Genomic DNA, 12493 nt, shown 5'->3' with positions numbered 1-12493 from the left:
GAACAAGTCTGATCTTTGTAAACCCACTAACCTTCTGTGAGAAACACAGAACGAAGTGGTTAGAAATAAAGCACACAAGTTCTAACTGATGACGTTCTGGCTGATATTAGTGTATTTCTTCCAAATGTGTATTTCCTCTAAATGAAATCCATTTGTTCAATGAGCCACTGAAGTTAAGAGTTGACTCATCCTGAAGATGAGTTCCATCAAGTCAAATAGTTACACCTTCCCCCATAATAGCAATCATCAGGGCATCTGAGTTGCTCAGTAGCTGCACAGACATGGGGGTAGTTAGCTGCTGGGTTTTCCTTCAAGGAATTTGACAGTCTGTTTCCATTTCCCTGGCTTTGCCTGCATGTCAGGGCAGCATGCGGTCCTTTCAAAGCACAGGGACCTGGGGGCTGGCTCATCATTGCTCTGCACACAATCCTTTTGTGTCAAAGCCATGCTAGTTCTGTATTGTTCCTTGTCACTACAGGTAAATAGGTATTACTTGTTCCATTGGGGGGTGGGTAATGTGATTTTTAATCTTCTTGGACATTCTGTAGAAATCTTTAAAAATCATATCTGAGTTGTTGGACCATTAATTTCAGAAATGCCTTCTAAGACTTTGACATCCTTCAATTCTCTGTCACGACAGATGTCAGAAAGATGTGTGTAACATAATTGCTAAATACCTGCTCTGCTTTAACACAGAACTGCTTCAGTGCATTTTTCCCAAGATGCTGGTGGTTCTTTTAAAATATTACGTGCCTTACTGCAGGATTAGCATTCACATATTAAAATTGCAAGTGTGAAAACCAAAAATGCATTGGTCTGGAATCTGAAAGATAATTTCTTATTTCTAGACTGGAAAAACACTTTTTCTGTTTTATTCCTCAGCTGGCTTCTCTCTATCTACTGTTTGCAACTAAAAGCCTGTAAGATTTTTTTTAAAGGTATATATTTGAGGCGCTTCATGAAACTTGTGGTGTTTTGATGTAAACTGAATGTAAAATGAACATTCTTCATCCTGTTTTAAACCAAGATAAAGTTTCACTGCGTTTATCAGGCACATAAACATTATTGGTGCTTCATTTCTGGTTTTATCTGCCTTGCTTACGTACCCATTTAAAATGTGGCAAGATTTGTGTGATGGGCTAAAACAGAAGATCATTAAAGCAGAAGGCTTGCTTCTGCAATTGTGAATCTGGGTGCTCTGAAATAGTAGTAGCATCATGTTTTCCAGGAGACCTTTTTTATGGATGACTATCTCATCGGTAAGGCTCTCTTAGAAGCCTTGAACAAGGTCAGCAGCATGTTTATTCATTTCAGTCTTCTGGTTTCTTAACTTGCAAGAATAAAGCTTGCTTCATTTGAGTTTCTCAGGCTGCACCACAGGGAAGAATAATATCTAAATCTAAAATACCCTGTTGCCATTTTAAGACTTTTGTTTAAGTGTCGTAAAGGGAGTTGGAAACAGAAGTAGCAAACTGTAAATTACTGTTTCAGGTTGAAAGGGCAGTATTTTGGGTTTGGTTGTTACCTTGTCAGGGCTGCGAACTCCTTTGATCTGCCACATGGAAAGCTTTCTTATTTTTAATTAGTGCTCCAGCATGATGGAAATCTTGTTGTTGTGTTTATTTTTCATGCAGACTCACCTTTTACTGCAAGGTCCAGAGCACACTAGTGTCTGATGGGATCCTGGGCTCTACTGTTATGAATAGAGACATGGAAGCTACAAGTGCAGGAGCCCTAGTTGTGACTGACTTGTATGTTGGCTTCTCCAGCTGTACAAGAGAGATACTATTTGCAGAGTGCTATATTTTATCTACAGAGTGCTTTCATGATAAGTCCGCTGTGAATTATAGCATTGCAAATTATCAAAAATTTCAGTCTAAGAATTACCTAGTATTATTGGAATGTATGCACAAATGTGTATTTTTGCCGGTGTTTTATTCTGTGAAACAAAGTAGCCTCATGACTATATTATTCTCTAGCACCTGGCTTCTGTGAGGTGGGAAGATAAGACCCTTTAACCACTTGTGAGCTCATAAAATGGAAGGATAATCTAAAGCACTTTGCATAACTCATACATAAAAGGATTAAGTAAAAGTTGTGCTTCTATATAATGAAACAGGTGACTACATAAATCAAATACAATTATAAACAGCTGTGGGTTTAATTAAAAAGGGAAGAAAGGCAAATTTCATGTTCATCTGGTTGTATCAAAGCAGTAGGAGAGAAGCTGAAGAGAGTTCTGTCCTCAGCCCTGCATTGGTGCAAGGTTTTTTTTTTTAATTGCTCCTGCATAGGAGGAGGATTTAAATGAAGATATACAGGCCGAGGATTGTCTTCTGAATTTTCCTTGCAGTTCAGTAGGATGCCTTCTCCCCCCTAACTTGCCTCTTTCTTTGACAGGAAATGTTTTTCCATAATAGATCCCAGCAGCGGGTTCTCAGGCATGCTGAGTTGAGGAGCCTTTGGTCTGCTACTTGCCTATTGCTACATGCCCCTGCGATGGGTGGGATGGCCTGCCAGTTCCCTTGGGGTGGTTTTCAGACTCTGTGCTGTATGTTGCAGGAGTTAAAACAAAACAGAAACCCAAATCCTGAACAAAGCCTACCTAGAAATAATAACGAAGTAGGAATGCATTGTATTGTAAGTTAAAAATGCTTTAAGTTTGTCTTTACTGCTTCAACTAGATTTTATTGTTTGCACATAATGCTTTCATTATATGTACGAGAAGATATAAATCTAAAAGAGACTGTGATTATTTACTTTCCATTTATTATTCTAGGGTTTTCATCATGAAAGTTCTAGTTTGCCCATAGGGAAATGTAATTTTAAATACTTGGCAAATCTTCCTGTAGTAGAAAAAAATATTTAATTTTAATGGCCGTTCTGCTGTAGTGCATTTCTGAATTGTTTTAGTCTTATGTCTGATGATAAAGCCTTTTAAATAAACTTAAAACCGCATTTTTATTAATCTATATTAATTTAGTAAAATACTTGAAAAAATGCATTAAGAATATATAAAACAAATGTACATATTGAAATGGTTGTCAATCCGTTTTTAAATTGTCATAATTTTACATTGCCTGTACTTGGACATCTTGGGAGAAAAGATATCTCTGTGTGTAGAGCTGGATTTCCTGCAAAGAAAAAAACCCCACACTATCATAAAAGGTGGCATTTATAATTGATTATGCAGTCTGTTCTGAACTCGTGACTGAAATGTAGTATGAAGTAGGAGTGTGTGACACTGGCATTACGGTTTTATCACATGCCATTGTCACTGGAACTGCTGCATTTCTGTCTTGATGGAAAGAAAACAAGCTGGAGAAGCCCGATTTAGGCAACGCTGCTGGAATGTATGTAATCATACTGAGGGAATGGTTGTCAAAGGTTTCTAAAGGCGAGGATAGCAAGCGCTGTAATGCATTGTCCAGGTCTCTTAAATGCCCCAACCTCTGGGCAAAAACATCTATCCAGAATTGTGCCTTGGGGTAGCTGTGGAGTAGGGTGGATCCTTTCCAGCTCTGCCTGTGACCTCAGTTTTACTACTTTAATAAATTAGCGGACCTTGAGAAATAGCGATAACACCCATGTCAGAGATGGGCATTTTCAAGTTGAATGAGGGGTATAAGCAAAGCTTTGGGTAAGCCAGGTGAATGTTTTCACCTGTTCCTGTGTATGTCAATAGAAAGGGGAGGCAACGCTGGCTTTTCGCAGAGCTGGGTGAAGCAGTACAGGGTTTTAGGCCTTTACAGGCTTATCAGTGTGTCGTAGGTTTCTTTCCTCGACAAAATTACCTGTGCAGTTTTCCAGCCTGAGCAAGCTTTGGGAGTGTGTGTGGAGCTGCGCCTGAACCTGTAATCTTTGCTGGACTGAGCTGGTTTGGCACAGCCATGCTGGGTGACTTTGTGTCTTCGTAGTTAATGTGTAACACAGAACAACTCTGCCTGTGAAGAACAGTTGATTTTATTTTAGTTTCCTTTTAACTTCAAATTAAATTTGAAGCCGTTTCCAGAACTGAAAATCCATTCTTTTCCTTTGCCACCTAAATTAATTATTTTTAAATACTTCTCAACTGAAAAATCTTACACATGATTTAACACACATGACCATGCAGGTGGTTGTGTGTTTGAATATGCTACATTGGTATTTGGCAAAGATTTGAGGGGGGTATTTTTTGCTCAAGTCCCAGTCATTGTAAGTCCTGTCTCTGTTATGCCTTCTTGAGAATTAAGAATGAAGTCAAGAGGTGGTACTGCTGTGGGTACTTGTGCATCTGGGTATTTTCATGTGTCACATAAAGTAAAAGAGAAGGACCAGAGAAAGACCTGAGATCTGAGTTTTGGGCTGGTGCAATGACATTATTTTTAACTAAAAACTTACAGTTGATTTCAGTCAGTTCTCATTAGTACATTGAAGGCTGAAACAGCTGATTTTTCCTGCAGATGGTCTAAATGTTTTTCAGGTTTCAGTGTTGCTTTTCATTCTGTCATAAATGTGAAAATTGTTCAGGTAGTGCAAATGGGTGCAGGTTCTGTTTCTCACTTGCTGAATCGAGGTATGAATCTGTCTGCTTTGATGTGAGATCTTTAACTTGGGAAACAAAGTGCAATTTCTAAATCAAAAAGTTCTGAGCTATCCAACAACAGGAGAGGAAACTTGAAGTTGTTTTCCAAGTGCAGAAAATCACGTTAAGCTGTGCCAGCAAAGACCTATGTATAAGCTCTGTTTAAGCTTCCCAAGTTCATCTCAACTGCGTCGTTTTGGAAGTGCCTGCTCTAGCAAGCACTGTCAGAGAGAATGACGAGCCACTGGAAGTGGTTGCCTTTCCAGCTGGCATAGTGCTCCCAGAAGTGGCTATGCATCTGCCCCTTGAGCGACAGACTTACAAAATGTTTGAAGCTTTGGCAAATTCAAATGCAAAGATAGTCGCCTTAAATGTAGTACAAGATTACTGATCTGAATAAATAACGGGAAAAAATGTTCTGCATGCACTGCTCTGGGTGGACTTCTGTTAATGGGTCTCATAGGATCAATTGGAGGTGATGCATCCTCTCATAAGTAAAGACTGGTGAATAGGATTTCACTCCAGAGTACAGAAGGTGCTATCCAAAATTGCAGAGTGTGACAGAGCTTGTCTTTGCTACTTCTTCCAATAACAGAAATATTAACAATGCATCACCTTACATAAAACACGGAATTTTCATTTCTTCCTCTTGAAGGTCTTCAGGTCCCAGCCTCTTGGCTACTATTTTGCAAAAAAAAAACCAAACCCAAAAGTAAGTGATCTCACAAAGGCTTTATTTGCTTTTGGGAGCTAAATGCTGAACTATTATGCAGATTTGCATAGAGTGCAAGGACTTTGATCTTGACAAAACACACATTTTGCAGAACAATATTATCTTGGGAGCAATTAAAACTTGCATAAACAAAGGTAGTGTTTGTACAGGCAAACTTTTCTTGCTGCTTCTCATTCTCTCCTCACCCCTTGCGTCCTACTCACCCATCCACTGCTTATGTCATTGCTGCAGCTAGAAGCATCTTTGCTTTCAGACACTGTCACCTGCATAACAAAGCAGTGATGGAGTTGTGTCATTTCTGAGCTTTCAGAAGTGTTAACAGATGTGCCTGTTTTTGAAAGCCAAAGGAGGTGTGCCGTATGAGGAGAAAGCTAAACTAGCTGTAGAAGCTGCAGAAGCTAAGAGAGACTAAATGTAGATGTTAGGATAAAAGCCTGAATTTCTTTTTATCTTAAAGCTTCTTAAAATTGAAAAAAACCCACCCGTTTTTTATGTCCAAAGCTATTTGAACTATGTGGGTAGATTTAGAAGGAAGCTTAGTCTGCATGATATATGCTGATATAGCCATAGTATTGGGAATACGTAATTGGGGTGTGTGTCACACTTGTACATAACTTTCACTGATGCATTCATGCTTAGCGTTTGCTCAAGGGCAGAGCTGTGCTGAGAATCTCACATAAGAAAGGTGTGATTTCAGAAGTCACTTCAAATTATATCAAGATGTTTCTGAGCTTTAGGTTGTACATTAAGAAAAATTTCTTCCCCAGGAGGGTGGTGCAGCAGCGGAACATGTTGGCCAGAGAGATGTGCAATCTTCGCCCAGGGAGGTTTCCAGGTCAGCCCCAGTACTGTAGCATTGCAAATAGCTCGCCTTCAGGGGGGAGGTCAGACTGGGTGACCTTCAGAGAGAGATCCCTTCCCACTGCTGTTTCAATGAGTCTGAAAAGATGCTACCAGCACATTGGTTCAGGATAATCTTGTGAGAATAAGCTTGCCTTGCGGTACCTGTTTTATGGGGACACTGAAATAGTTAACATGTGAATTCAGTCATGTATAAAATAGTGGGGCAAGTACGTTTTGGCTCTTGTCATGGTGAAAGATCAAATGTTTTTTCATTGGGACTGGCTGTACTGTAACCCGTGAATGACTAAGCTTCAGGAGTCCTGAAATTAACTTCCATAGACTTCTGACAGGGATTTGCAGAGTTTAAGGGTAATTATGGGGGTTCTTTTCAGTCCAAAGAATAGAGAAGCAATGCTGTTGGAGTAGTGATAACATGAAACGTTTTGAAGGTAAGACTGACACACAGATCTTCAAGGGTAATACATTCAGCAGTGCAGACTTCCAGGAGTAATTTACCAATTAAAAACAGTGGAAAGAAAAACTGGACATATTGTGACTTAAACCACAGGATGGTGTTCATGTAGTGTTTGTTTGCCTTTTCTTGCATTAGTCACGTTCTAAAATATTTGGAAAACGCTGTTGATTGTTATGCTTTCTGTGGGCTTTCCAGCATATCACAATATCAATTTAAGCTGGAGGTCGGAATTAATAATTTTTGTCTCTCTCCCCTTTTTTAACCTAAGCGTTACAGCTCTGTGTGCAAGTAAATAAAGTCCTGTCAGTCAGAGCTGTCAGTCAAAGTGTCTGCCCTACTGCTTCTACATGAGAAAAGAAATCCCAGCAGGAGGTTGAAGAATGAAAAGTGTATTGGGAAGGCTTTCTACATGACAACATGGGAAGAAATAGTATTTTTGCCACATTTTGGTTGTATTTCCGTGGTGCCCATTCATGGGCACTCCAGAAGTGATTTCCATATGTAAGGGAAGGGCACTACGTCTAGTCTGTATCCTTCCTGGGCTTTATGAAGCTGTTTTCGCCTCTTACTGGGTAAGATGAAATAGGGGAGACTTTCATGTACAAATCCCAACCAAAGCCGTTTGATACTGAGGTTGCAGAGAACTGTGTTGTTGTGATTGCTGCGTGTGTAAAGATAAGGTTTTGCTCATAGTGCCGTGGTAATTAAACTTGTTTTCCCAAGGAAATCTTGAAGAGAATTTCCTCGGTGCCAAAGCATATTCTTAGCAGCATATACCCTGCAATTGAGGTGGGAACAAAATCTAATTTGCAGCCTAATGTTGAGTATTTAAATGATAGAATGATACACTGAAGGTACAGTGATCTCTGAATTTATAGGGACAGGGCTTCAATGTGCTTATATGTGAGGTACTTTCAGAAACTTACAGAAGTGCATTTATAGTATTTAGTATGGTGCATAATAAAAATTGAACTCTAGTTCCTGATAAGATATGCTGGCTGTAAAGAATAAAGATACTTTTTATCTCCAGTTTCACCATACTGTTGAAACCAAGGAGCCTTTCTTCTAAGAAAATGTTCCTTATTAGAAAATCCAAGGCTTTCACAATACAATAGACCTTGATCCTTACTGTAAAATGAAAGGAGGAGGAAAGCTTTCACACAGAAATGCTAATAATGTTCTCTTTGTTAGTGCCTTAGTATTGCATATTAAGTGGATCTTTGCCTATCAGTTCAAGTTCTGCAGCCTTGTAGGCATCAACCTTCCCATAATATAGTCATCTTTGGACGGTGTGCTGGGCTATGCCTTTTTTTTTTTTTTTTTTTTTTCCCCCCAGCTGGGGAAAAATGCTGTTTATTGTTCATAAAGTATCTGCCCTAAATGTGAGTGAACCACCCTGTTAAACTAAAAGCATGTGTGTATTGTAGGTACACTGTTAATATACCATTTCTATATTGTTAAATGGTGCAAACCAGAAGAGACAGTGTGACACTGCGTTTATTGTATGGGAATTAACTATTCTTTAAGTGCCTAATGATTACATGATTGGGTTTTTACATTGTGGTTTGATAAATTGGATGCTTGTGTTGTATTCCAGTCTCTTCAACCTCTCCAGGAAAAAAAGGAATTACAATCTAACTTGCTAAGAAAGACCTGTACCTTTTAGGCAGGGGAAAAAAATGCAAATCTTTGCTAGCAAATTATGCTGGACCTGTGCATTTTTATAGTCCTTTTGAAAGCATGATGACAAAGTCAATAGTCCTGTATGCATTTTCAAATTATTTGCAAGCTGCTGAATGCTAGGCCTTCTAGATTTTTTTTTTTTAAATCTGCTTATTTTTATTTATACTTTCCGAGCCCATTCAGCAGTTAGATGTCATTGCTGTGAGCTTCTGGGCATTCTGCCAAGTGTTCAGTATTGTCAGGGTGCTGGATAAAGTACAAAGAAAAATGCTCGTCTCTGTTTCCTTGTAAAATATTACACAAGTACTGTATAGCCTCAGAAGTAAGACCACCCTTATCAAAGTAAGAGCACAACTAGATGAAAACAGGACTGACTCTCACTTTCTCGGACTGTCTGTACAGCTAGTTAGAATGCAGAGGTCACTTTGACATGAAAGAACTGCAAATGTCCACTAATTAATAAGAAAGCTTGAGCTAGAGCGGTAGGCTTTTGGCAGCCAAAGGTGTTTGTGTTTAGTATTGTAAAATTGGGTAACAGTGTAACTGTTAAGATAAACGAAGATAAGCCTTTTCTGAAGTATTAAATCAGAACAAAAATAGTTTGAAATTTTAGAAGCTCACCATTATCATTGCCTTCAGTTGGTCCTGTAGTTACAAAGACACGTTTGGCAGAGCCTTGTTCCTGTACATTACACATGTACATACACATGAATAGTTTCCACAAATGTTATCATCCTGTTTTAAAAAAACACATTGTGTATTTTTTTAAGCTCTTTTTATATTGCAACTTGATGTTAATTTGATTCACATATAGTAAGATGTAGGAGCACATGGGTGAGGGGATTAAACATAATTTTTTGTGATAGAATATACTATGGTCAAGCTGATTGTTTCCAGGGTTAAATTTCTGCGTAAATATGATTTATCTGTATCAAAAAAATCCCATAATACAGATACTCGCAAATCTGACTTGGAGTGAGTACCACATACATCCTTGGACTTTTTTTTTTTCTTCCCTTTTCTTTGTGTGTTTTACTGTATACGTTGCCATGCAAAGAACAAAGCAATGTACTGCGGTGTTTTTCCCCAGCATTTTAGAGAAGATGTTTGTAAATTAATCTGAATGGGGATAGTTAGGCTTTGATAAGAATTGAAAGGAAATCTGTGTGCATGCTTTGGAGTACCTGCTAGGCAAAATTATTTTCTATTGTAAGTTACAGACTTTTTACATGAGAGTTTGAGAGCAACCATGCTGTGCTTGCTCAGAGGATAGATAGGATTTAAGCCTCTGACAGTATACTGACATAAAACCAAGTTATTTGTTTTTTCTGTAGGAAGATAACATACAGAAGAAAGGAATTTAAACTTGATTTTGTTTGATGTTCTCACGTAATTGCTTATTTTTATTAATTTCCTCTTTATCTTCCAAGTTTGTGCTGAAGCTTTCAATCCAGATGAAGAGGAGGAAGATACAGAACAAAGGGTAAGAATGAGTGCATTGCATCATGCATGGTTCGATTTGCAGTTTGACAGGCAGATGTCTGTGTCACCTTTTCCCAACCATTTGTGCAATTTGTTCTGAGAGGCTCTGTGGTGTGCTGACATTGAGAAAGTGACATTGCTCTGAAATTTAGGGCCACTTTGTCTCATGCACTTTTTTTAGTCACTGTAGCTTTAATATAATTTTACTTCAAAGGATTTGAGAGCTGTGTTTAAGTCTACCATCTTTAAAATTTTGGATATTTTCCTTTCTTAATTATCTTAAAACTGTTGAGGCAATTCTTAAAGCATGTATGCTGTTGGGAAGAATTAGTTAAGCTTTACCGCAGCTGTTTCTTTATGGGTGCTTAAAATTCCTCACATGCTTTTTACTGCCTTTCTTGTCAAAGCAGTTCTGCCTGGTTAGGAGAAATACTTTGCTGAAATATTTTGACTGTGGCCACCAGTTCTGTTGTTTTTGAAAGGTGGGAATTTCTAGGAATTGCAAGTCCAGATACTGTAATTGTATGTATGTCTTCAGAGATGCTTTTATGTGAGTAAATCCGGTAGCCTGGCTGGTGAGGGTCAGGTGTTTTCTCTTGACTTCTGGTGATCCTTTTCCAAATTACATCTCAAGGATGCTTACACTTCTGCAATGAATATCTAGGTCTAGTTTCATTTGTCTTAAAAAACCACAACGCTTCATAAATAAGATGCTATTAAAAAAAATTCTGTGTCTCTGATCATCCAAATATTTGTAAACCTGGATACATTTATTTTATCAAAAGTCTTAATTTTCCTGACTAATGATTCAATATTCAGTTTTTTCTTAAAACAAGGATCTGAGATCTGCTCAACTTTGGACAATGAAATTTAGAAATTTAGAATATTAGAAATACCTATTAATGTAACTGTGTTTTGGAATCCTTGTTATTCCAGAAATTCCAGAAATATAGCTCATGTGGTGAATGTGAGGTAATTAATATTTTTTTTCTATGTTTTCCTAATTATTCTCCAACAAGCACATATATAAACATTTTTATGACACAGCGAGTGTTGGTTCCTTTAACCTGATGAGATGTTTATAAATGGAAAGAAATAACAAAAATTTTTCTCTTAAACAGCAAAGCTTTTATTTAAGTAATTTTGTTGAAAAAATAAAATACTACTTAGGTAACTTCTGTTACTAGGTGGACTGAGATACATATGTATCAAATCTTATATGCTACTTATATGGCAACAGTAAGTATATTGGGATTGATATAGCCAGAGTTTAGAAAGAAAACTGTTGACTTTTTCCTCTGTTCCAGCTTCTCAAGCCTTGACTGTATCTGTGGCTGGGTTAGAAGGGGAAGGGAAAAGAAAAGGCATCTTCCTTCTTGTCTGTCTTGACTGTTATTTTGCATGTGTTAATTGTCAGCATAATATATTTCATACATACATATTTCATACATACATGTATAAAATATAATATACATATGTCTTCCATTCTGTCTTGCATTGTATGCATAAATACTGTTTATGCAAACAACAAAAAAGAGTTGTATACTTTAGCACTCTTAAATTGTGTTCTGCTTTTTCGCTCTGAAGTGTGGGTTCAGTCTATAATCCTATTCCTTTGTTGTCATGACAATTTTGTTTTACTTTGTTTTAAAGGTAGTTCATCCAAAAACTGATGAACAACGATGCAGACTGCAGGAAGCATGTAAAGATATCCTGCTCTTCAAAAACCTAGATCAGGTAATAAAGTTGTAAGGAAACCTTAAATGGAGTTGGCAGTTTGTAGGTACGGGTAATAGCATGATCTAACAGTCCAGACACTTGTTTGCATTGTGACAGTTCATGGATTATTAATTATATGCAGGCTGGATTGGGATGTGTGTTTGGAGATCAGCACTGAATGAACAATATGAACAAATACCATGATTGTCAGATTCCTCTCCCTGCAAATTCATTTATTTTTTTTCTGTTAGAGAAAAGTTTGGTGTTTGGGGCTTTTTTGTGGTTTTGTGGTGGGGTTTTTTGTAATTCTTTTGCTTATCTTTCAGTATGTGCTGTTGGGTGCCGTTGCACCTGATTTCCTTTTCCCTAGGAAGCAGTTCATAATTTTATGGGCAATTTAAAAAGGAAATTACTTACACAATTGTGATACTGAACGCTATCCACATTTGCATGAATTCAGGTTGCTGCACCTTTTTCTTAAATGCCTATATGTTAGTAATTTTTTTCTAAATGAATAGAAAGTCATGTTTTTAGGTTGTTCTATTCTTACTCATTTTTATTGCTGAAGTTGGTTATTAGTTACTCATTGCCTCAGCATGGAGTTTTAATGATGACTCTCCATTACTCGCATTTATTAATCTTAATTGGTATGAATTTTTTTAATGAGGATCATAGGATAATTCAGGAACAGACCTTTGGAGATCCTCTAACCCAGCCTCTGAGAGGCCATAGAGTAAATGCATCTCATCTCTGGTCTGGTGTTTCCATGAAAACTGAACTGACACCTCTGCTACAGGTTGGGGAAGAATGAAAGCTGTAACACCAGCAATGGGTCCCTGCAGCTTTGTGGTTTGAATCATTGAGCTATACCTGAGCTATGAAAGGATGGATGTTGATAGCTTATGGTTTCAGAAGCACTGCTGTCCTGGAAAACCAGGAAGTTCTCCCAGTTCCTGGTTGCTGTACAAACTCAAGAGTCACTGAACTGCATTCT

General features: G+C 37.8%; 1 protein-coding gene across 1 annotated transcript in view; it reads left to right on the top strand.

Annotated features, from left to right (window-relative positions):
• PRKAR2A (protein kinase cAMP-dependent type II regulatory subunit alpha) overlaps window positions 1-12493 on the top strand; it is a 68988-nt gene that overhangs the window by 33171 nt on the left and 23324 nt on the right. Inside the window, exons 3-4 of the mRNA XM_055804530.1 lie at window positions 9729-9781; window positions 11434-11517. Coding sequence (XP_055660505.1) covers window positions 9729-9781; window positions 11434-11517 — 137 coding nt within the window. The remainder of the gene's footprint in view (window positions 1-9728; window positions 9782-11433; window positions 11518-12493) is intronic.

Source organism: Falco peregrinus, chromosome 5, assembly GCF_023634155.1.
Source record: "Falco peregrinus isolate bFalPer1 chromosome 5, bFalPer1.pri, whole genome shotgun sequence".
NCBI lineage: Eukaryota > Metazoa > Chordata > Aves > Falconiformes > Falconidae > Falco > Falco peregrinus.
This window is presented reverse-complemented; position numbering and strand designations above follow the sequence as displayed.